At 37.0% G+C, this 22276-nt stretch overlaps 1 protein-coding gene across 10 annotated transcripts in view; it reads right to left on the reverse strand.

Moving 5' to 3' along the window:
• The window catches only part of PSD3 (pleckstrin and Sec7 domain containing 3), a 588043-nt gene that overhangs the window by 52551 nt on the left and 513216 nt on the right, over window positions 1–22276 (reverse strand). For all 10 annotated transcript variants that reach the window (XR_007402752.1, XM_035699985.2, XM_035699986.2 and 7 more), the window contains 2 exons: window positions 7767–7924; window positions 4825–4969 (listed from right to left, as the gene is read on the reverse strand). Coding sequence is in view for 9 of the 10 variants with exons in the window: in XM_035699985.2 (XP_035555878.1) it covers window positions 4825–4969; window positions 7767–7924 (303 nt within the window). In the remaining variant the exon portion in view is untranslated. The remainder of the gene's footprint in view (window positions 1–4824; window positions 4970–7766; window positions 7925–22276) is intronic.

The following is a 22276-nucleotide window of genomic DNA, read 5'->3' on the forward strand; positions in this document are numbered from 1 at the left end:
GGGCCAACCATGAAATCCTAAATTGAGAGTGCTGTACCAGAAGGAGAAATGAAACTTAAATTTTCAAACTAGTCTCCCCACCCTCAAAAGAAGAAGAAAAATGTGCTTTGGCAACACTGCTACAAAAACAACCAAAGAAGATGACTCCTACACAGCAGAGTTGTTCAGAAAGAACTGCACTGCACTGACAATAATCAATTTTAATAATGAAGGCTAATATGTTTTCGATAGAAGACAAGAATAAATTAACGAAAAGCTTGCAAATGACAGGGTGATCATGAACAGTATGTCTTTAAAAGCATCAAACAATCTTTTAATTGAATGTTTAGTTTTTTCCTAATACTATTAAGTTTTTTTTTTTTTTTTCCAGCTGGGTACTCACACTGTTATACATGTATTTTGTAAACTAAAATTATCCAAGTGGTTCTGGCATTTAGGGGAATCACAGCCAGGCTGTGGGTGTATGGAGAAAGGAAAGATGGCTTGGATAATTCAGTGGTTCTCAACAGCAGCAGGTAGCAGTAGAGTGGGTTTTGACCCCACAGATATTTGGCAATAAGTGGAGACATGTTTGGTTGTCACAACTAGGGGGATGATACTGGTATCTAGCAGAGAGGCTGGGAATATTGCTAAACATCCTACAATTCAAAGTACAACCACCACAACAAAGAACTAGCTAGGCTAAAATGGCAGTGGTGCTAAAGCTGGCAATGCCAGGGTTAAATCATGAGGATTAATCTCCAAGGCACTGGAAACCTTGTGGGTGCACCTTGACACATATTCCAGGAATCACTAAAGTGCACTATGACTCCTCCAGAAATGCACCCACAGAGTCTCTACCTGATGTGGAGGGTGCACTAAATACTGTACAGGCTGTGTGCGGACTAATTCTTCTCTTCCTCTTTCTAAACTATTCTTTATCACGTGCTTGGTTTTACATATTTATTTCTAAATTGTCCTGTTACTCTCAAAGGCAAACTATCTTCATTTTTAAGTTAACAAAGATAACCACCTGGGCAAAAAATACACAGCTAGTGAAAGAATCTTAGAAACATTCTAGAACAATCTCTTCATTTTCCAGATGGAACTGAGGCCCACAAAGACTTGGTGATTTACTTGTGGAGGAGGAAAATGTCTTATTTTTTATAAGGAAATTAAATTCCTGAAAAGTCTTGGTCATCTTATGTGACAAAGGAACACATTTCTTTTTGGTTATTGCCTTATTTTAAAATGCTATCCATCATTTTGATCACATTACATAGCAGTTGTTTTTTTTTTTTTTTAAATCTCTGTGGATTTATGTTCAAAATCAGGACAAATATTAAAACTTTTATGTATTCTATTTTTAGTTCCAGTGTAAGACATTTGTTTAAAATAAGAGATTTTTGCCTTGATAAAGGTGCTTGCTTGCTCGGTATTGTGGTAAAAAATACACAAATGGAGGAACATACTCATTTTCATGCACCCATGACTTACTAATATACAGCGCATGTATAAATAGAACAGAAGTACATTTTCAAAGTAGAAAGTAAATAGAAATGTAGATCCATAGGAAGGAAAGAACAAGTTAAAACTTGCATGTTGCTCTATGCTTATTAATGCTTCTTTTAAACTTTAACTTACCTTTCTCCTGGATCTTTCATAAGAATGATTGTGAGAAAGACCAGTCTATTGAAAAATAACTACTGGAGAATCCCTATTGAAATTAATAGAACAAAACCCAAAGGTATCTGTTGCCTCTATCTAGTTGTTCAATTGTTTTCTCTCCTTATATAATGTGGTTTACTGTTCATTTCAAATATCCAAAATTAAAGTGGGGGAAAGCATTTGCTTTAAGAAGTCATAGTTTAGTTATATAGATGGAGAATCCTGCTAACATTGTTCTTGGTCCTCAATAAGATGACCTGTTCTCTTAGAATATTTGTTATCTTTGAAAATTAAATGCCATTCTGCCTTGTACAGTCCTTTCTATTCTTAACGGTTTTGGGTTGTCTTTGAACTACAGAGTAATAGTAATGTTTACATGGGGAGTATCCAATTCACATTAATAATAATTATAAATTAACAAAACCAAAAGAGTCTGTCATTAAACCAAGAAAGGAGTCTCCTCTTACCACTAGTCTATTTTTCATAAACCCATGGCAAGACTTGTACATATTCCCTTCCTCCACTTCTTTACCACCTTCCAGTCCTTCAAAGAAGACTAATGTGGCTTCTCTTTCCATCACTCCATGAACTACTCCCACCAAAGGACCCAGTGACATCCTTGCCACTTCATAGGAGATATTTTTTGTACTAATTTTACCTGATTTCTCTCCTCGTTCTCCCTTTTCCTTGGCACAACATTCTCCCTGTTTTTCCTTAAAAAATTGTTTCTCATGTGTCCGTTTTGGCTTGCTTCTGAGCACTGAGCATTACAACATTTGGAAGTAGAAAGAGGAAAAGGACCCAGGAAAGAACCCTCAAGAGAAGAACAGGATGAAAACCAGATGATGAGGTCACAAAGGCCAGTCAGACACTACAGTCGCCAGTTGCTGATGCCTAGATGACAGTCTTTATTTCTTTAGGAGCCATAGGAACACACAGTCCACACTCTCAAGATCTCGCAAATACTTTCACTTCTATTCCTCTCTTCTACAAAATAACTTTGTTATTTTTCCTTTCATTATTTCCCCTGCCTTTAAAATTAGACTTTCTACTTCTAGTAGTTTCCTCCTCTGATACTTTCTTCCTATTTTAACATAAGTAATTTTTAAAGTATAAATTTGGTCACATTACTTTCCTGCTTAAACTGTTGTCTTAAGAATGCTGGGGAACCAGTGAAGCATCCAAAAAACTGCACATGACATACAAGACCTTTCATCATTTGGCTTTACTTACTTCTACAGAGGAATGTATCTTGCCTTTTCTCAGTATTTTGTGCTCAAGTCACATTTGATAAATTGTATGTGATTCCCCCATCTCAGTATTTTCTCCTCTGGGCCTTTCTGATCCTCTGCTGTATCATTTTCTCTTCCCACACCACAACTAACTGCTGTTCATCCTTTAAGTTTCATATGAGATAGCACACTTCCTCCTCCACCTACAAGCCAGGCTAAATGTCTTCTTATTCTCCCTTAGCACTCTGGACTTATGTTTCCTGTACTCTAGTCAAACTGTATTATAATTACTTGCATGTTTTGTATCCAAAGAGTGTCTGGGTTTCATTTGTCTGTCTTCAGAGCCTAAAATAGTGTCTCAGGTTTAATAGGTACATAATACATTGATAATCCATGATATCAGGTATGTAGAGGAGTTAGTTAATAGTACGACCTAGTTGACTAGAGCCAGATGAAGCTATTTCTATTATTTCACCAATAAGAAATTCACAAGGACATCAAACTAGCTTCCAAAATCCTTAACTAGTCAATGGCAACAGGGGCACCACAGACAGGTTTTAAATTGGCAAAACTGGCCTATATACCATGTCCTTACAACAGAGTTTTAAGTAGGAGAGGGATACAATAAAATATGATCTTTAGACAGATCAATCTAACACCAGGAGAGAAGCTTATGTGACTACATTTGGAATACTGTTTTACTGTTTATTGTCTTGATTAACTAGGAAAACCCGTATGTTCTACTCAGCTGCTCCCTGAGAGGCAGGGAAATCTCTGCCCCATGGTACTATGGATAGTGGATCCCTGGAAATATTCTTATATATCCAGCATAAAATACAGCCTGGGATATGGGAGAAGTTCAAGAAAATGAAAAATAAATAAATAAATAAGCTTATTTTTCAAGACAGGATGTCTAATACTAGCCAGTCATTTAAAAAATATGAGCTGTTAGTACAAACAAGACCAAAAACCTAAACCCGCCGTTTATAAAAACATGGATGGACCTAGAGAGTATAATGCTAAATGCAGTAGGTCATACAGAAAAACAAATACCATATAATTCCACTTAAATGTAGAATCTAAAGAACGAAACAAATGAATAAACAAGCAAAAAGCAGAGACAGACTCATAAATACAGAGAATAATAGACTAATGGTTCTCAGATGGGAGGAGGGATGGAGAATGGGCAAAACGGGTGAAGGAGGTTAGCCTGGGTAGCGCAGCGGTTTAGCACCACCTTCAGCTCAGGGTGTGATCCTGGAGACCTGGGATCGAGTCCCACATTAGGCTCCCTGCATGGAGCCTGCTTTCCCTCTGCCTGTGTCTCTGTCTCTGTCTCTCTCTCTGTGTCTCTCATGAATAAATAAATAAAATCTTTAAAAAAAATAAAATAAAATTGAAAGTTTAAAAAAAATGGGTGAAGGAGAATAGGAGGAATAGGTTTCCAGTTACAAGATGAAGAAGTCATGGGGATGAAAAGTAGCAGAGGACATAGAGTCAATGGCATTGTATAGGGACAGATGTAGAGGGACAGATGATAGCTACACTGATGATGAGCATGGCATAACGTGCAGACTTGTTGAATCATTATGCTGCACACCTGAGACTAATGTAACATTATGTCTCAACTATACTTCAATTAAAAAAAGTAATTGTTCTTTAAACAAAGTAAATGAGTCTTGTATGACTGAGTAGTATAAACTAATATAAATTTTGGAAACTCATTCAAAGTATGTGTCCTACCAACCATGACTCAATTGTGTCAGCTTCCAATATGAAGTATAAAACATACTGCATTTTGCCCCATTTATACAATAGACCTCCCAGGGCAAGGTCTCATCTCTGCTGCTAAAATGTGGAGTATTATTCCACTCAAATGTTAATAAGATTATTTTACAAAGTGGTTTTGCCGAAAGTCGGAGCACTATCAAAATGACTTACTTACCTGAGATAATTTTGTTGTAGTGGCAGGCAGAAGTGGACGACTAAACTTTTTCTGAGATCCAATGGCTGCTGGAAATGGTGGTGCAGAAAATACAGCTGCAACACAATTAATTTTGTTTATCCACCCCTGCATTTCCTCTGGACTCCTATGAGAAACAGATAAATTTACATCAGGGCATTTCTCTATCTTAAGTGCATTACATATTGCTCATTTCTCACTATTTATTTATTTATTTATTTATTTATTTATTTATTTATTTATTTATATTTTTTATTTTTAAAAGATTTTATTTATTCATGAGAGAGAGAGAGAGAGAGAGAGAGAGAGAGAGGCAGAGACACAGGCAGAGGGAAAGCAGACTCCATGCAGGGAGCCTGATGTGGGACTCGATCCTGGGTCTCCAGGATCATGCACTGGGCTGAAGGTGGTGCTAAACTGCTGAGCCACCCAGGCTGCCCCTCACAATTGAATTAAAATGGCACATAAAATTATTTTTCTTGGTACAGTTAATTCCTGACAAAATTTCACTAAGATGAACATTTTCAACAGCAATCACCACGGTAATAAGAGGTCTTGGAACCTGTGATCATTATAGTATAAGGCTGTGATTATCCCTCAAGGATACAGAAGGGGAAAAAGCAAAGTCACTTGAAAATAAATATTAAACCCCTACTTTGTCTGATGCTAGGCTCAGTCAAAAACTAACTGAAAATTTAACTCATCTTTTCCAATCACATAATTCAATTTAAAAATCCAACTGAGTGACAAACTGATAGAATTTAAAAGGAATGTAAAAGAGAACACCCACTTGGAAAGCAGCTTTGACAGTTTCTTGAAAACTTAACTATAAATTTATCATATAACCCAGCAATTCTACTCCCAAGATAAATAAAAACATACAGGCACAAAAAGATTTGTATGTGAATTTTCATAGCATGAGAGTCCAAAAGAGGAAACAATCCAAATGTCTATCACCTAGGGAATTAATTTTAAAAGTGCGGTATATATTTATACAGTGGAATACTACTCAGCAATAAAGGCAAGAAGTGCAGATACATGAACCCCCAAAACTTTATGGTAATTTAAAAAAGCCAGACACATATCATTATATGATGCTATGTGTATGAAAAGTCCAGAAAAGGCAATATTATAGAGACAGAAAGGAGATTAGTAGTGTCTGGGATTGGGGGTAAAAATGGGGAGTGAGTACAGAATGGTCATGGAGAATCTGGGGTGATGGAAGTTTTCCAAAACTTGATTGTGGTGATGGTTGCACAATTCTGTAAGTTTTCCAAAAGTCATTAAAGTGTACACTTAACCTAGATGAGATTAATGGTTGGTAAAGTATATCTCAAAAGGATGTTAAAAATATACCTGAAAGGATGTGAAAATCATCTGGTGACATTAACATAATTTTAACTTGAATGTCATATATTTGCAGAGACCAGCCTTGACAGCGCTTAATAAATATTTGTGAATTCATAAATGCATGGGAGAAATAGTTAGGAGCCAGGAGAGATTATCCATCATGTATATAAGCAATAAACAGAAGATGGACAAAATTTCAACCCATTTAAAATCATTTCATTTACTGATTACTCTGAGAAACCACACTAATCTGAGACCACACTAGAAATCAACTCCTCTTTGCACCCCATATGCTTCTCTAATCTGATTTCTTGGGCTCTGTTAATTTAATTCACTGATTTCTGCATCAATTCTATCTGAAGTAATTAGAGCTTCTTAGTTATCATATTTGGTATTTTAGCAAGAAAAAATGTTGGGGAATAGAATAATTTGAGGGACTCTGATGACTAATAACTGCAATTATACATCTGGCTCTGATTCCCTCTGTGGTGTTAAAGCTGTCTTACTCCCACATTAAAAAAATCCTGTGTAACTTGGATTTCCTTACAGCTTCCTCCTCACCCGATGTCAGCTATCTCATACCTCTGCAAATTCAACATTCAAAAACCACCAGAGCACCTGCTACTGTTCTATTTCTTTTTTTGATCTTACATTGCTACAATCAACAAGCATGCAGATGTTTGTGTTCACTATCTTGATGTCAAATTTTAAGTCTGGTGCCTAATGCAGTCAATTGGTGGTGTGCTGAGAGTGATTCTGAAGTCAGGCTCAGGCTGTGAAAAGCATGCCATGAAGAATTAACACTGCCACAGATACTGATGCTATGTGTGCTTCTATAAAAATTCTTGTTCTAGAGGCTCAGTTCTGAAAATCCAAAGTTTCTTACTTCACAAATTCAGAATTCTCCACGTGAAATGCTTCACTTCTAATCTGAAGTTTATCATGGATTCCTTATTAAACTGGCAATCCATCCCATTTCCTTGCCTACAATATAATTCTTTCTTTTTCTTTGAATTTTATCACAGACTATTAGAGCTCAGAAGGAGAAAGAAGAGAGACAGAGGGAACAAAATGGAAATCTACACTAACTAAAACAGTTTCTATGTGCCAGACACTGTATGGAGTACTTTATATACTTGATCTCATTTAATTCTCACAAAAACCTTATGAGATAAACAGTATCGTCTGCACTAGTGACAAGCTAAGGTTCAGAGAGGTTAAATTACACACCAGGACAAAGAGCTAGGAAATGATGACTTGAATCCAGGTTTATTTTACTTATTGTGTGATAAAACTTGTACACTACAACCTTTGTATTTTATTCATAAAAATATTAAGTTCTGGAGTTGGTAAGTGGCTGACTAAAAGTCATAGGGCTACTTTGCAGCAAACAAAAAAACCTGAACTCAGGGTTTTTATTTATGATTCTAGTTTTCTTAGGTAATTGCCTAAGAAATGTTTTGAATCTACCTCAAAACATTTCCCCTGAAGACTCTGATTCTAGTTCTTGGTCTAAGGTGATGCTATGCAAACTAAGAAGTCAAACCAAACCAAGCCAAACCAATGAAACATACTGGGCTTGAAAAAGCAAGACCCTCCAGTCAGCCGTTTTAAGTTTAAGCACATTTGGCTTCTTCTCGTAGTCTGTGGCCTTGGATGCCAGCGCATGATGCACACTCACGGCGTTTTTCAAATCCTCTTCTGACAGGGCCTTTTCTGGTTTATATTCATCCTATAGATGGATAGATGGATACAAAGAAAACTAAGACAAGAACATGTTCACATTTCACCTCTTTTTATGATAAAGAAAAAAAATCCTTAAAATTAAAAGAAATTAGAAAATCCAAGAAGGTGCATGAAAAAAGTGACATGGTGTAAAAAAAACTTCTTTGCTACTTCAAATACCCATCAACAGAATTATACTAATGGTGAAAACCACACCATTGTGTTCTTTGCTCTAAAGATACTATATTTTTCTTGCTACTTTCTTTCGAATCTAGTATTATCAAAAGAAAATGAACAGTAAAATAAAGTGATTTCTCCAGCTATTCTTTGAAAAAAAAAAAGAGGAAAATCAGTTTAATATACAGGAGAAGGCTTAGTTCTATTAATAATAAACTTGGAAAATGGATAAAATTATATGAAATGGAAATTATATACACTGTCATGTATACATGCAATTTTATCTTTGGGCATAAATTACACGCAGTTTATAAAGGCCTTTGTATGGCTTCCTTCCAAAATAAAAACAACAAAAAAATCCCAACTAGTACAATAATAATTTAAAGCAAATTTGATTATTATTATCATATTATTACATCTAGTAGTTTCCGCAGATCCATTAGAATAAAAAAGGACTTCAAAAGCAATTAAATATAGTGGATATTACAAACTGTTTTAGGAGATGTTTTCTAGTATTTAAGGTCCTTTCTTTCCCCTTTTCATATTTTGTCAGACATGCTAAATAAACTTGTACTTCTGTAAAGAAACATGAGCACGCATTCCTCTTACTTTCAAACTAGTAAAAAATCCTAAAGGAAGACATTATCTATTCTCCTGTAGTCTGGTTTTACAAATCTCCAAAAAATCAATTACACTTTCTCATACCTCCTACTTCTGTCCCCCATCCCCTCCACAAATCAAGCAATTCAAATGTACTATTGCTATTAATTCAAACTGAGTCAGAAATAAACAGCACCTGTTGATCCTCAATGATCAGTCAGTGACAGTGTTGAGACAAAGGTAATTAAAACCTAAAATACATAGCAAATAGCAATAGGAATATAAAGATTACCCAAATTTATAATATTAAATGATGAAATTACTACTTTAAATCACAAGTCTATTTAAGCCTCAGGGATTAAGAATTGCTATTGACAAGGACGGTTATCCAGAGAAGTATGACAAATACAGAAAACAAAAGGCAATCTTAAATACAATATATTTACACCTATCTGCTCTATAATTCCCATTAATACATAAAGTTGTAATCTAGTTATGTTCTAGGGTCTTGTATTTTCTAAATGAGATTTTCCTTAGTATGTGGCATTGCAAAGATTCACAAATCTCCTCCAGGGGAACTGTCATTAGAGTAGGAGGTATCAATTCATGGTTATGCTACAACACAACCCTGCGTAGCTGGCCATCCACTCATTTTAACCACTTAGTTCCATATGGGAATCTGGAGCAGGTAAATCATGGGGAGTGGGCATAGAAGGCCAGGGCCAAAATTATCTTCATAAAATTTATATGCTATCTCCAATTCCATACACCCTTATCTCTAATACACTGGATACTGGAGTTTGCACAAAGATCAGCCTAGAAATTTCTGTGTTGACACACAGAATTACCTTAATTCCTTCTCACTAGTTTCTTTTCTTTTTTTGTTTGAATTTAAAATGATTACTTCTTTTGCTTTTCTGATTTCTTAAGAAAGAATTTGAGGCTAGAATTTTTCCTCTGATTACAGGTTACACATAGTTTGAGGATGAGTATTTTTTTATTGTTCCCTAGATAGTTTGTAGTTTTATTTTTTGATCTCTTCCTTGATCTCAGTCATGTCAAATACTATGTTTCTTAACTTTAAAGTAGTTAAAGTTTTAGTTATCACTATATATTTCTAACTTTATTGGCTTGTGACCAGAGATTTTCTAGCAGTCTGTTAAATCTACTTTATTTCTTCAAAATTTGTTAGGTTTTCAAAATATATTTGATTTTTGTTAATGTTCCATGCACACACAGAAAAAAATTATTCTGAGGGATGAGTGTGATTTTATCTTAAAAAAATGGAATATATTCTATCTGCTGATATTTTCATTTAAAACCAAGATTACACTCTTAGACTGTGCTTAAAGTTCAAGAGATTTTAAAATGCAACATTTATTATAGCCCTAAGTAAAAGCAAACAGTGATTATCAAATCTGGGAGAAATTATATCAATGTTGCTGAAGAGGACTCTAGAGATTCTATGGTAGTTTCCAAAACTAAGATACACTGCCAGTTTACCTACATTGGAAGGAAAATACTGCTCAGGACAGAAATGGTAGGCAAAATCTATGTAGTTAGGATGGAACCGAGGTCTAGGAATTTAAGTTTAATAAACTTATTTTTTTCTAGTTGATAGTAATACCACTTTACCATGAAAAAATAAGGCAAAATAGTAGAGGATCAAGATAATGGAATAGGAAGATCCTGACTCATCCTCTCTCACTGACACACCAAAAAGCTACAACTACAAATAGAACTATCTCTGAGAACAAACTGAAGAACAGCAGAACAGATCATACACAATTAAGGATACAAGAAAAAATCCACAAGGAGTTGGGTAGGAGGGGCAGAGATGTTGTCTAGTCAGGAACCATACCCCTGGTTCAGTGACCCACAGGGAAAGGGATTTCAGAACCAAAGAGGGCCTTCCATGAGGAAGGAGGAGTTCACAGCCCAGGGGATCTGCACCAGAAAGATAAGCACCCATAATGTTTGGCTTCAAACATCAGTGGGGCTTGTGTCTGGGGAGCCTTTAGGTGTGTGCACACAACTCACTTGCTCCAAGTCCCAGCACAGGGGCAGCAGTTCCCAAAGTGCCTGGGTTAACAGAGAAGGAGATCCATCGACTAACTTTAGGGTGTGTGCCAGAGAGAGGAATCTGTTGGAACGTTCTCTGGGGATGGAAGTGCTGGCAGGAACCATTTCTGACAGTCCCCATCTACTGTGCTAGCATCATTCATTTAATGCTTACATTTAACTCTGTGGACTTACACTGCCAAACTGTCTACCCCAGCACAACACTCCTTTCAAGTGGCTTTCTGCCCTTGAAACATGGTGGTGGCCTTGGTTGGCACCAGTGACCCAACCCCCAACCCTGCACACCAGAGCATCTACAACAGTCAGCCATCCCTCACAGCCAGCTGTATCAGAGACCTGTCCCACCATCAGCACTCCTACAGTTGTCACAGCCAGGCATCTCAGCAGGCTATGCTGGGGGCCAACCCAGCACTCTATAATTTCTACAGCAGTCACAGCCAGGATGCTTGGCCAGATGAGTTGGGAGTCAACTCCATTCACCATGGTGCCCACAGCAGTTGTGGCCAAGCCTCACAGACAGCCACGTTGAGCCAGTCCTGTTAACTACTGAGTCTGCCGGGCAGCCCCGGTGGCTCAGCGGTTTAGTGCTGCCTTCAGCCCAAGGCCTGATCCTGGAGACCTGGGATCGAGTCCCACATCGGGCTCTCTGCATGGGGCCTGCTTCTCCCTCTGCCTGTGTCTCTGCATGTCTCTTGCCTCTGTCTCTCATGAATAAATAAGTAAAACCTTAAAAAAACCCAAAAAACTACTGAGTCTGCCAGTCATGACCCAGCCAATAGAGGAGTGTTCACACTGCCAACAAAAGGGCTTGGGTGACTAAAGTTTGCAGAACTGGGCCCCAGTGACATCTCCATCAAATCACTCCTTCAAAACCGGGAGATATAACCAATCTACCTAACATATTGAAACAAACACAAGAAGTTACTTAAAATGAAGAGACAAAGGGATATATTTCAAATGAAAGAACAAGACAAAAATCAAGAAGAAGAATTAAATGAAATAGACATAAGTAATCTATCAGATAAAGAGTTTAATGTGATGGTCATAAAGAGGCTCACTGAAATCAGGAGAAGAATGGATAAAAACAGTGAGAACTTCAACAAAGATAGAAAATACAAAAAAGAATCATTGGAATTGACAGATACAGTAACCAAAATGAAAAATACACTAGAGGGTATCCGCAGCAGCAAATTAAATGAAGCAGAAGAATGGATCAGTGATCTGGAAGACAGGTAGTGGAAATCATCTAAATATAACAGTAAATAGAAAAAAGAATTTTAAAGAAAGAGGAATATTTTAAAGGACCCATGAATATACTATCATTCATTTAAATGTGTCTCAGAAGGAGAAAAGAACAGAAACTCTATTTGAAGAAATAACAGGTGAAAACTTCCCTAACTTGGAGAAGGAAACAGATATCCAAGTCCAGGTAGCACGGAGAGCCTCAAACAGGATGCACTTAAAACGGCCCATACCAAGACATATAATAAGCAAAGTGTCAACAGTTAAAGAGAATCTTAAAAGCAGTAAAATAAGAAAAACCAGTTATGTACAAGGAAATCCCCACACAATGACTTTTTCAGGACTAACTTTACAATATATTCAAGGAGGGCACAATATATTCAAAGCATTGAAATGAAAAAAAACCTCCAACCAAGACTACTTCTTCTGGCAAGGTTATCATTCAGAATTGGAGATAAGGAGTTTCCCAGAAAAGCAAAAGCTAAAGGAATTAATCAACACCAAATTGGTCTTACAAGAAACATTAAAGGGCCTTCTTTAGCGGAAAAGAAAAGGTCATAACTAGAAAAATAAATATGAAAGAAATAATCTTACTGCTAAAGGTAAACATATAATAAAGGTAGTAGATCAAGTACTAACATAGCTACTATGAAGGTTAAAAAACAAAAGCAGTAAAATCACCTAGACCTAAAACAATTAGTTAAGGGACATAACAAATAATAAGATGTAAAATATGACATCAAAAATATAAAATGTGGTGGGGGGATGGGAAGATATAGTGCTTTTACACTGTACTAGAACTTCAGCCACTCACAACTTGAAATAGTCTGCTACATATAAGAAGCAATGTATGAACCTCATGGTAACCACAAACCAAAAACCTGTAAACCTGTAAGAGATACACAGTAAATAAAGAGAAAGCAATGCAAATACACACCCCTAAAAATCACAAAATCCAAACAGATGATGGCAAGAGAAAGGAACCGAGAAGAACTATAAAAACAACCAGAAAACAATCAATAAAATGACAATAAGTACATATCTATCAATAATTACTTTAAATGCAAATGGACTAAATGCTCTAATAAAAAGGCACAGTGAAATTGAATGGATAAAAACAAGATACCAATCCATCAGTCCAGGAGGCCTGAAGGCAGGAAGAGGGCAGGTAGGGCAGTGTCATTGTGTTGGCTGCCTGGAAGTGGGAATTAGGTCCCCAGGCACGGCTCCAGGTTCAGGGCCTGTAGGGATTGTTTGGGACACCACTGGTGCTTACAAGGTTACCTCAGGGATGAAATTATAAGGAAAAAAACTGGAAAAAAACCCAAGAAACACATACAAGCTGACATCCAACGTGTCAAAGAAGAAAACAGATAGGAAAAAAATATATTGAGGCAAATGAAAAATAAAACAGTCCAAAACAATGGGATTCAACAAAAGAGGTTCTAACAAGGAAGTTTACAGTGATATAGGTCTACCTCAAGAAACAAAAAAAATTTCAAATGAACAATTTCATACTTAAAGGAACTAAAAAAAAAAGAAGGCCCAAAGTTCGTAGAAAGAAGGAAATAATAAAGATCAGAGTGGAAATAAATGAAATAGAAAGAAAAAAAATAGATCAATGAAACTAAGCTGGTTCTTTGTTTGGTTTTTAAAGATTTTATTTATCTATTCATAAGAGACACAGAGAGGGAGGGAGGGAGGGAGAGGGAGAGAGAGAGAGAGAGAGAGAGAGAGAGAGAGAGAGGCAGAAATACAGGCAGAGGGAAAGCAGGGTCCATGCAGGAAGCCTAACGTGGGACTTGATCCTGAGACTCCAGGATCACGCTCTGAGCCAAAGGCAGACGCTCAACCACTGAGTCACCCAGGCATCCCCCAAAAAACAGAACTTTCATATGAGCTAGCAATTGTACTTACAGGTATTTATCCACAGAAAACAAAAACACTAATTCAAAAAGATGTATGTGCCCCAAATTCATTGCAACTTTCTTTTTTTACTATAGCCAAGATGTGTATGCAACCTAAGTGATCATCAACAGATGCATGGATAAAGATGTAGGGTGTATGTGTGTATGCGTTGTGTGTGTGTGTGTGTATGTGTATACATACATACAATGGAATATTTCTCAAGACATATAAAAGAATGAAATCTTGTCATTTACATCATGTATGGACTCAGAGGGTATGATGCTAAGTCAGAGAAATACAAATAGCATATGATTTCACTTATATATGGAATCTAAAAAATGAAAGAATTGAACAAACAGAAACAGACTCATAGATACAGATAACAATCTGGTGGTTGCCAAATTAGAAGGGTTGGAAAGATACAAAAAACAGAGTAAAGAGGGCGAAAAGGTACATACTTCTAGTTATAAAATAAATTAAGATAGGCAGATACAATGTAGAGCAAAGGGAATAAAGCGCATAATATTGTAGTAACTTTGTATGGTGATATGGTAGCAGATTTATGATGGTGATAAATTCCTAATGTTGAATCACTGTGTTGTACACCCAAAACTAATATAATATTGTATGTCAACTACATTTCAATTAAAAAAAACAAAGGCCAAATAAAAACAAAAAATAAAAACAAAATATGTTTGACATTCTAAACTCTCACTAGAAATTGAAGCTCCAAGTCCCTAGAAAATGAGCAAATCCCGAGACTAGCAACACTAGGATTGACAGCCATATAAAAAGAAATGACTTTATCCTACACAGTTTGTTCTGACTTCTTTTTCACTATTTAAAGCAGAAGATAGTGTTTAAATGATAGAATTGGAAAGGAAGAAATGGGATAAATTATCATCAAACCATTTCAAACATAAGATTCTTTGCTATGCAGACTATATACGAAACAGCAAAATAAATACAATCAAGAAATTTTCTGCAAGAAAAGGAAATGCTCCATGACATCTAACTACTGTCCATTTTTTTAGTGCCGAAAAACATGTTACTTTTCTCTCCATGTTCTGTCACAATCTTCCTATCTAGTGTGATTCATCAGAGCATTCCACCACCCTATTAAGCACCAACAATGTGATTTTACGATGCTGTTTACTTTAACTCCATTTAAAGTATGGAATGAAAAGCTTCCCCTGTCCCATAAGCTTGTTAATTAAACATCTAATAAAACTGAATCATAACATACTAAAAAAATCATCTACATCTGTACAAATAACTGGTATCGGTCTGAAAACTTGTACTCTCAGGTAAATATAAAGTCCAGTTTGGAAAGTGACCAAATTGCAACTGAAATTCTTCAACATCAATGAAAAAGATTCTCAGATTTACAGTTTTCAAAATATTATTAACTTCATGCCTTACTAAATATGTAAATTGGTATACCTACTTAAAGCAACTTAAAGCAAGTTGTAATGGTCTTGATTTCCACTGAGAGAATACAGACTGGAAAACAGAACAAATTCTTCTTTGAAACTATGATGATATTAATTAAAATGTTAGTAACTAAGGGAAACTGGATTCTAGGCAGTCTATTAATCCTTGATTTTTAAAAAGGCATTAACAGTGTTTTTTTATAATCTGATGACTATCTTTTTTAAAAATTTAAATATTTCTGGCTAGATAGCTTTCTAAAAACCATTCAGTTTCCTTTTCTTCTCCCAGGGAACACATAAAGTGCTATGTTTTCACAAAAGTGGGAAGTGAAGAGTAAGAAGAACAAATGAAATGAAGGCATGTTTTAGCCCATTACTCAACTAATTACATATTTGAAAATTAATTATTTGTAGAATTTTAAAAATGGAAAGGAACCTAATTTTCCCATTTTAGGTAAGCAATGTTACAGTCAGAAAAATATGACCTATTTTACAGTACACTACAGAGAATTAGGGACAAAATAAACAAGTCAAAGGCAAAGGATTCAAAATGCTTATATTACTGCTACAATAATGTGGAGGCACTGGCTTGTACTAGGAGAACTTTGTTATGTACTGAACACTTTGCACTGTAGCCCTCCTTAGTCTACATAGAGAGGAAGCACTTACAGACACAGGAGAACATGAAGGACTTGAAATCCTTTCTCAGTAAAGGTCCTGAACTTCTGCAAAGCCCAGGAAATTTTCTAGGATCAGTCTGGTGACTGAATTAGGAATTTAGGATCAATATTTTTAATGATTCCACAACTGAACTGAAAGAGTTAGGTGGAAGTGATGGTTACATCAACAGCCTTTGACCAATTTTTGCAACCTCATTTATTGAAGAGAGTGTCTTTTCTCCAGTGGATATTCTTTCCTGCTTTGTTGAATATTAGTTGACAATAGAGTTGAGGGCCCATTTCTGGGTTCTCTCCTCTGTTCCAATGATCTATGTGTCTGTTTTTGTGCTGGTACCACACTGTCTTGATGATCACAGCTTTGTAATACAGCTTGAAACCCAGAACTGTGATGCCACCAACATTGGTTTTCTTTTTCAATATTCTTCTGGATATTCAGGGTCTTTCCTGGTTCCATAAAATCTTAAGATTATCTGCTCCAACTCTGTGAAGAAAGTCAATGGTATTTTGGTAGGGATTGCATTGAACATGTAAATTGCCCTGGGTAGTATAGACATTTTCACAATATTTATTATTCCAATGCATGAGCATGGAATGTTTTCCCATCTCTTGGTGTCTTCCTCAATGTCTTTCATAAGTGTTCTGTAGCTCTTAAGGTATAGATCCTTCACCTCTTTGGTTAGGTTTATTCCTAGGTATCTTATGCTTTTGGGTGCAAATGTAAATGGAATTGATTCCTTAATTTCTCTTTCTTCAGTCTCATTGTCAGTGTATAGAAATTCCACTGATTTCTGTGCACTGGACAGCCACATGCAGAAGAATGCAACTGGACCATTTTCTTACAGCATACACAAAGATAAACTCAAAACGGTTGAAAGATCTAAATGTGAGAAAAGAATCCATCAAAATACTAGAAGAGAACACAGGTAACACCCTTTTTGAACTTGGCCACAGCAACTTCTTGCAAGATACATCTATGAAGGCAAGGAAAACAAAAGCAAAAATGAACTATTGGGACTTAATCAGGATAAAAAGCTCTGTACAGCAAAAGAAACAGTCAACAAAACTAAAAGACAACCTACAGAATGGGAGAAGATACTTGTAAATGACATATCAGATAAAGGGCTAGTATCCACATCTATAAAGGACTTAAACTCAACACCCAAGAAACAAACAATCCAATCATGAAATGGGCAGAAGACATGAACAGACATCTCACCAAAGAAGACCTACACATGGCCAACAAGCACATGAGAAAATGCTCTGCGTATCACTTGCCATTAGAGAAATACAAATCCAAACCACTGAGATACCACCTCACACGAGTGAGAATGGTGGAAATGAACAAGACAGGAAACAACAAATGTTGGAGAGGATGTGGAGAAAGGGGAACCCTCTTGCACTGTTGGTGGGAATGTGAACTGGTGCAGCAACTCTGGAAAACTGTGTGGAAGTTCCTCAAGAGTTAGAAATAGATCTGCCCTATGACCCAGCAATTGCACTACTGGGGATTTACCCCAAAGATACAGATGCAGTGAAAAGCCAAGACACCTGCACCCCAATGTTCATAGCAGCAATGTCTACAATAGCCAAACTGTGGAAGGAGCCTCGGTGTCCATCGACAGATGAATGGATAAAGCAGATGTGGTCTATATATACAATGGAATATTACTCAGCCATCAGAAAGGACGAAACCATTTGCTTCTATGTGGATGGAACTGGAGGGTATTATGCTGAGTGAAGAAAATCAATTGGAGGACAATCATCATATGGTTTCACTCATACAGGGAATATAAGCAATAGTGAAAGGATAATAAGGGAAAGGAGAGAAAATGAGTGTGAAAAATTAGAGAGGGAGACAAATCATGAGAGACTCCTAACTCTGGGAAATGAGTTGTGGAAGGGGAGGTGGGCAGGGGGATGCGGTATCTGGGTGATAGGCACTGAGGGGGGCACTTGATGGGATGAGCACTGGGTGTTATACTACATGTTGGCAAACTGAATTTAAATAAAAAAAAATTTAAAAACCAGCCTTTGATAAAGCCAATAGGATTCCTTGACTCAATATATGAAAAGACATAAGAAGTCTTTTCAAGTTTATAAACACACAAAAAAAGAATCTTGAGCACCCTTCCATATTTCTAATACAACAATTAGAATTTTTATTGGTTGGAGGCTATTTTCTGCTTTCCTCTCAGTTATAGGCATCACTAACATTCTGTTAAAGCCTGTGGTTTTTGTTGGTGGGAATGTGAACTGGTGCAGCCACTCTGGAAAACTTTGAGGTTCCTCAAAGAGTTAAAAACAGATCTGCCCTACAACCCAGCAATAAATACTGGGGATTTACCCCAAAGATACAGATGCAGTGAAATGCTGGGACACCTCCACCCCGATGTTTCTAGCAGCAATGTCTGCAATAGCCAAACTGTGGAAGGAGCCTCGGTGTCCATCGAAAGATGAATGGATAAAGAAGATGTGGTCTATGTATACAATGGAATATTACTCAGCCATTAGAAACGACAAATACCCACCATTTGCTTCGACGTGGATGGAACTGGAGGGTATTATGCTGAGTGAAGTAAGTCAATCGGAGAAGGACAAACATTATATGGTCTCATTCATTTGGGGAATATAAAAAACAGTGAAAGGGAATAAAGGGGAAAGGAGAAAATGTGAGTGGGAAATATCAGAAAGGGAGACAGAACATGAGAGACTCCTAACTCTGGGAAATGAACAAGGGGTGGTGGAAAGGGAGGTGAGCAGGGGGTGGGGGTGACTGGGTGACGGGCACTGAGGGGGGCACTTGATGGGAGGAGCCCTGGGTATTATTGCTATATGTTGGCAAACTGAACACCAATAAAAAATAAATTAAAAAAAATAAAGCCTGTGCTTTCATGTGTCTGTCCATCACCCACCCTACCATCATTCGGTTCAGAATCCTGTGAGATCCAGTTAGTGTCTAATTCTTGTTTCCCTTTACAACTTTCACATGATTGATGAGGGTATAATATTTATTAAAAGGAAAAAAGAGGGAAAGTGAGAGGGAGGAAGACAAAGAGGGAGAGAATCACTGCCTAGGGACCTGAGAAGCAAATGCAGAAAAAAACAAAAAAGGGTTTGAGTTTGGGATCTTTCTCACAGTTGAATAATTTGGAAGAAACCACAAAGTACCACATCATCTCTTCATGTGGGGGGCAAAAAATTTTTTTAGGAACAAACTAGTTTCTATTTGCTAGTTTCTCAGCTGAATGAGAATTGTGTTTTAAACAGAAATCTTCAGAGTATAGTCTATATGACTTAAGCCCCAGAGACCAGGTGTGTTTCTAGATATACTGTCTTTTTATAAATTTATAGTTTTTTTGATGTGATTATTTCTAAAATATCTCTTATATAATGGTCACATTTCTCTGCTGGACTACATCATTCATCTAAATTATGACTAGTGAACACTTGGATCATCGTTCTCCCATGGAAACACTAGGCTTAAAGCCTAATTATCTTTATCTTTCATGCATTTTCCATTGTTTTAGAGAATAAGAGAAGTCCTCACAGCCTTTTCAAAGGATGAAAGGGCACAGGAGCCAGCAATTTCATGAAAGGAAATAAAAATGCTCTGACAATACAGGAAAGATTTTTGCTCTTAGGGATTAGTCGGATCCTGGCACTAAGCATCTGTTATATCAGCCCCAGACTGGCCACCATCATCACAGTTAGAAGACTTAAATCATCAGTATCTTCCTTCCAGGTTCACTCCTGATGCAACCTATACTTCAGACAAACACTGCAAAAAAAAACAACAAACAAACAACAAACAAAAAAACAAACAAAACCCCCTCTCTTTCTAATCACATTTTAAAAACCTTATAGGTAATTGGAACAAATCTCTTTTCCAATTAATCCAAGAAACAAAAAGAACATCTTGTTATATGCACAGAGAGCTCCTAGGATCTAATAACAGCAAATACACTTTTATTTTATTTTTAATAAATTTATTTTTTATTGGTGTTCAATTTACCAACATACAGAATAACACCCAAGGCTCATCCCATCAAGTGCCCACCTCAGTGCCCGTCACCCATTCACCCCGACCCCCCGCCCTCCTCACCTTCCACCACCCCTAGTTCGTTTCCTAGAGTTAGGAGTCTTCATGTTCTGTCTCCCTTTCTGATATTTCCCACACATTTCTTCTCCCTTCCCTTATATTCCCTTTCACTATTATTTATATTCCCCAAATGAATGAGAACATATAATGTTTGTCCTTCTCCGATTGACTTACTTCACTCAGCATAATACCCTCCAGTTCCATCCACGTTGAAGCAAATGGTGGGTATTTGTCGTTTCTAATGGCTGAATAATATTCCATTGTACACATAGACCACATCTTCTCTATCCATTCATCTTCCGATGGACACCGAGGCTCCTTCCACAGTTTGGCTATTGTGGACATTGCTGCTATAAACATCAGGGTGCAGGTGTCCCGGCGTTTCATTGCATCTGTATCTTTGGGGTAAATCCCCAACAGTGCAATTGCTGGGTCATAGGGCAGGTCTATTTTTAACTCTTTGAGGAAGCTCCACACAGTTTTCCAGAGTGGCTGCACCAGTTCACATTCCCACCAACAGTGTGAGAGGGTTCCCTTTTCTCCACATCCTCTCCAACATTTGTGGTTTCCTGTCTTGTTACTTTTCCCCATTCTCACTGCTGTGAGGTGGTATCTCGTTGTGGTTTTGATTTGTATTTCCCTGATGGCAAGTGATGCGGAGCATTTTCTCATGTGCATGTTGGCCATGTCTATGTCTTCCTCTGTGAGATTTCTCTTCATGTCTTTTGCCCATTTCATGATTGGATTGTTTGTTTCTTTGTTGTTGAGTTGAATAAGTTCTTTATAGATCTTGGAAACTAGCCCTTTATCTGATACGTCATTTGCAAATATTTTCTCCCATTCTGTAGGTTGTCTTTTAGTTTTGTTGACTGTATCCTTTGCTGTGCAAAAGCTTCTTATCTTGATGAAGTCCCAATAGTTCATTTTTGCTTTTGTTTCTTTTGCCTTCGTGGATGTATCTTGCAAGAAGTTACTGTGGCCGAGTTCAAAAAGGGTGTTGCCTGTGTTCTCCTCTAGGAGTTTGATGGAATCTTGTCTCACATTTAGATCTTTCATCCGTTTTGAGTTTATCTTTGTGTATGGTGAAAGAGAGTGGTCTAGTTTCATTCTTCTCCATGTGGATGTCCAATTTTCCCAGCACCATTTACTGAAGAGACGGTCTTTCTTCCAATGGATAGTCTTTCCTCCTTTATCGAATATTAGTTGACCATAAAGTTCAGGGTCCATTTCTGGGTTCTCTATTCTGTCCCATTGATCTATGTGTCTGTTTTTGTGCCAGTATCACACTGTCTTGATGACCACAGCTTTGTAGTACAACCTGAAATTTGGCATACGGTTTTCTTTTTTAAAATTCCCCTGGCTATTCGGGGTCTTTTCTGATTCCACACAAATCTTAAAATAATTTGTTCTAACTCTCTGAAGAAAGTTCATGGTATATTGATAGGGATTGCATTAAATGTGTATATTGCCCTGGGTAACATTGACATTTTCACAATATTAATTCTGCCAATCCATGAGCATGGAATATTTTTCCATCTCTTTGTGTCTTCCTCATTTTCTTTCAGAAGTGTTCTGTAGTTTTTAGGGTATAGATCCTTTACCTCTTTGGTTAGGTTTATTCCTAGGTATCTTATGCTTTTGGGTGCAATTATAAATAGGATGGACTATTTAATTTCTCTTTCTTCTGTCTCCTTGTTAGTGTATAGAAATGCCATTGATTTCTGGGCATTGATTTTGTATCCTGCCACACTGCCAAATTGCTGTATGAGTTCTAGCAATCTTGGGGTGGAGGCTTTTGGGTTTTCTATGTAGAGTATCATGTCATTGGCGAAGAGGGAGAGTTTGACTTCTTCTTTGCCAATTTGAATGCCTTTAATGTCTTTTTGTTGTCTGATTGTTGAGGCTAGGACTTCCAGTAATATGTTGAATAGCAGTGGTGAGAGTGGACATCCCTGTCTTGTTCCTGATCTTAGGGGAAAGGCTCCCAGTGCTTCCCCATTGAGAATGATATTTGCTGTGGGCTTTTCGTAGATGGCTTTTAAGATGTCGAGGAAAGTTCCCTCTATCCCTACACTCTGAAGAGTTTTGATCAGGAATGGATGCTGTATTTTGTCAAATGCTTTCTCTGCATCTAATGA

The sequence above is a fragment of the Canis lupus genome, chromosome 16 (assembly GCF_003254725.2).
Source record: "Canis lupus dingo isolate Sandy chromosome 16, ASM325472v2, whole genome shotgun sequence".
Classification (NCBI taxonomy): Eukaryota; Metazoa; Chordata; class Mammalia; order Carnivora; family Canidae; genus Canis; species Canis lupus.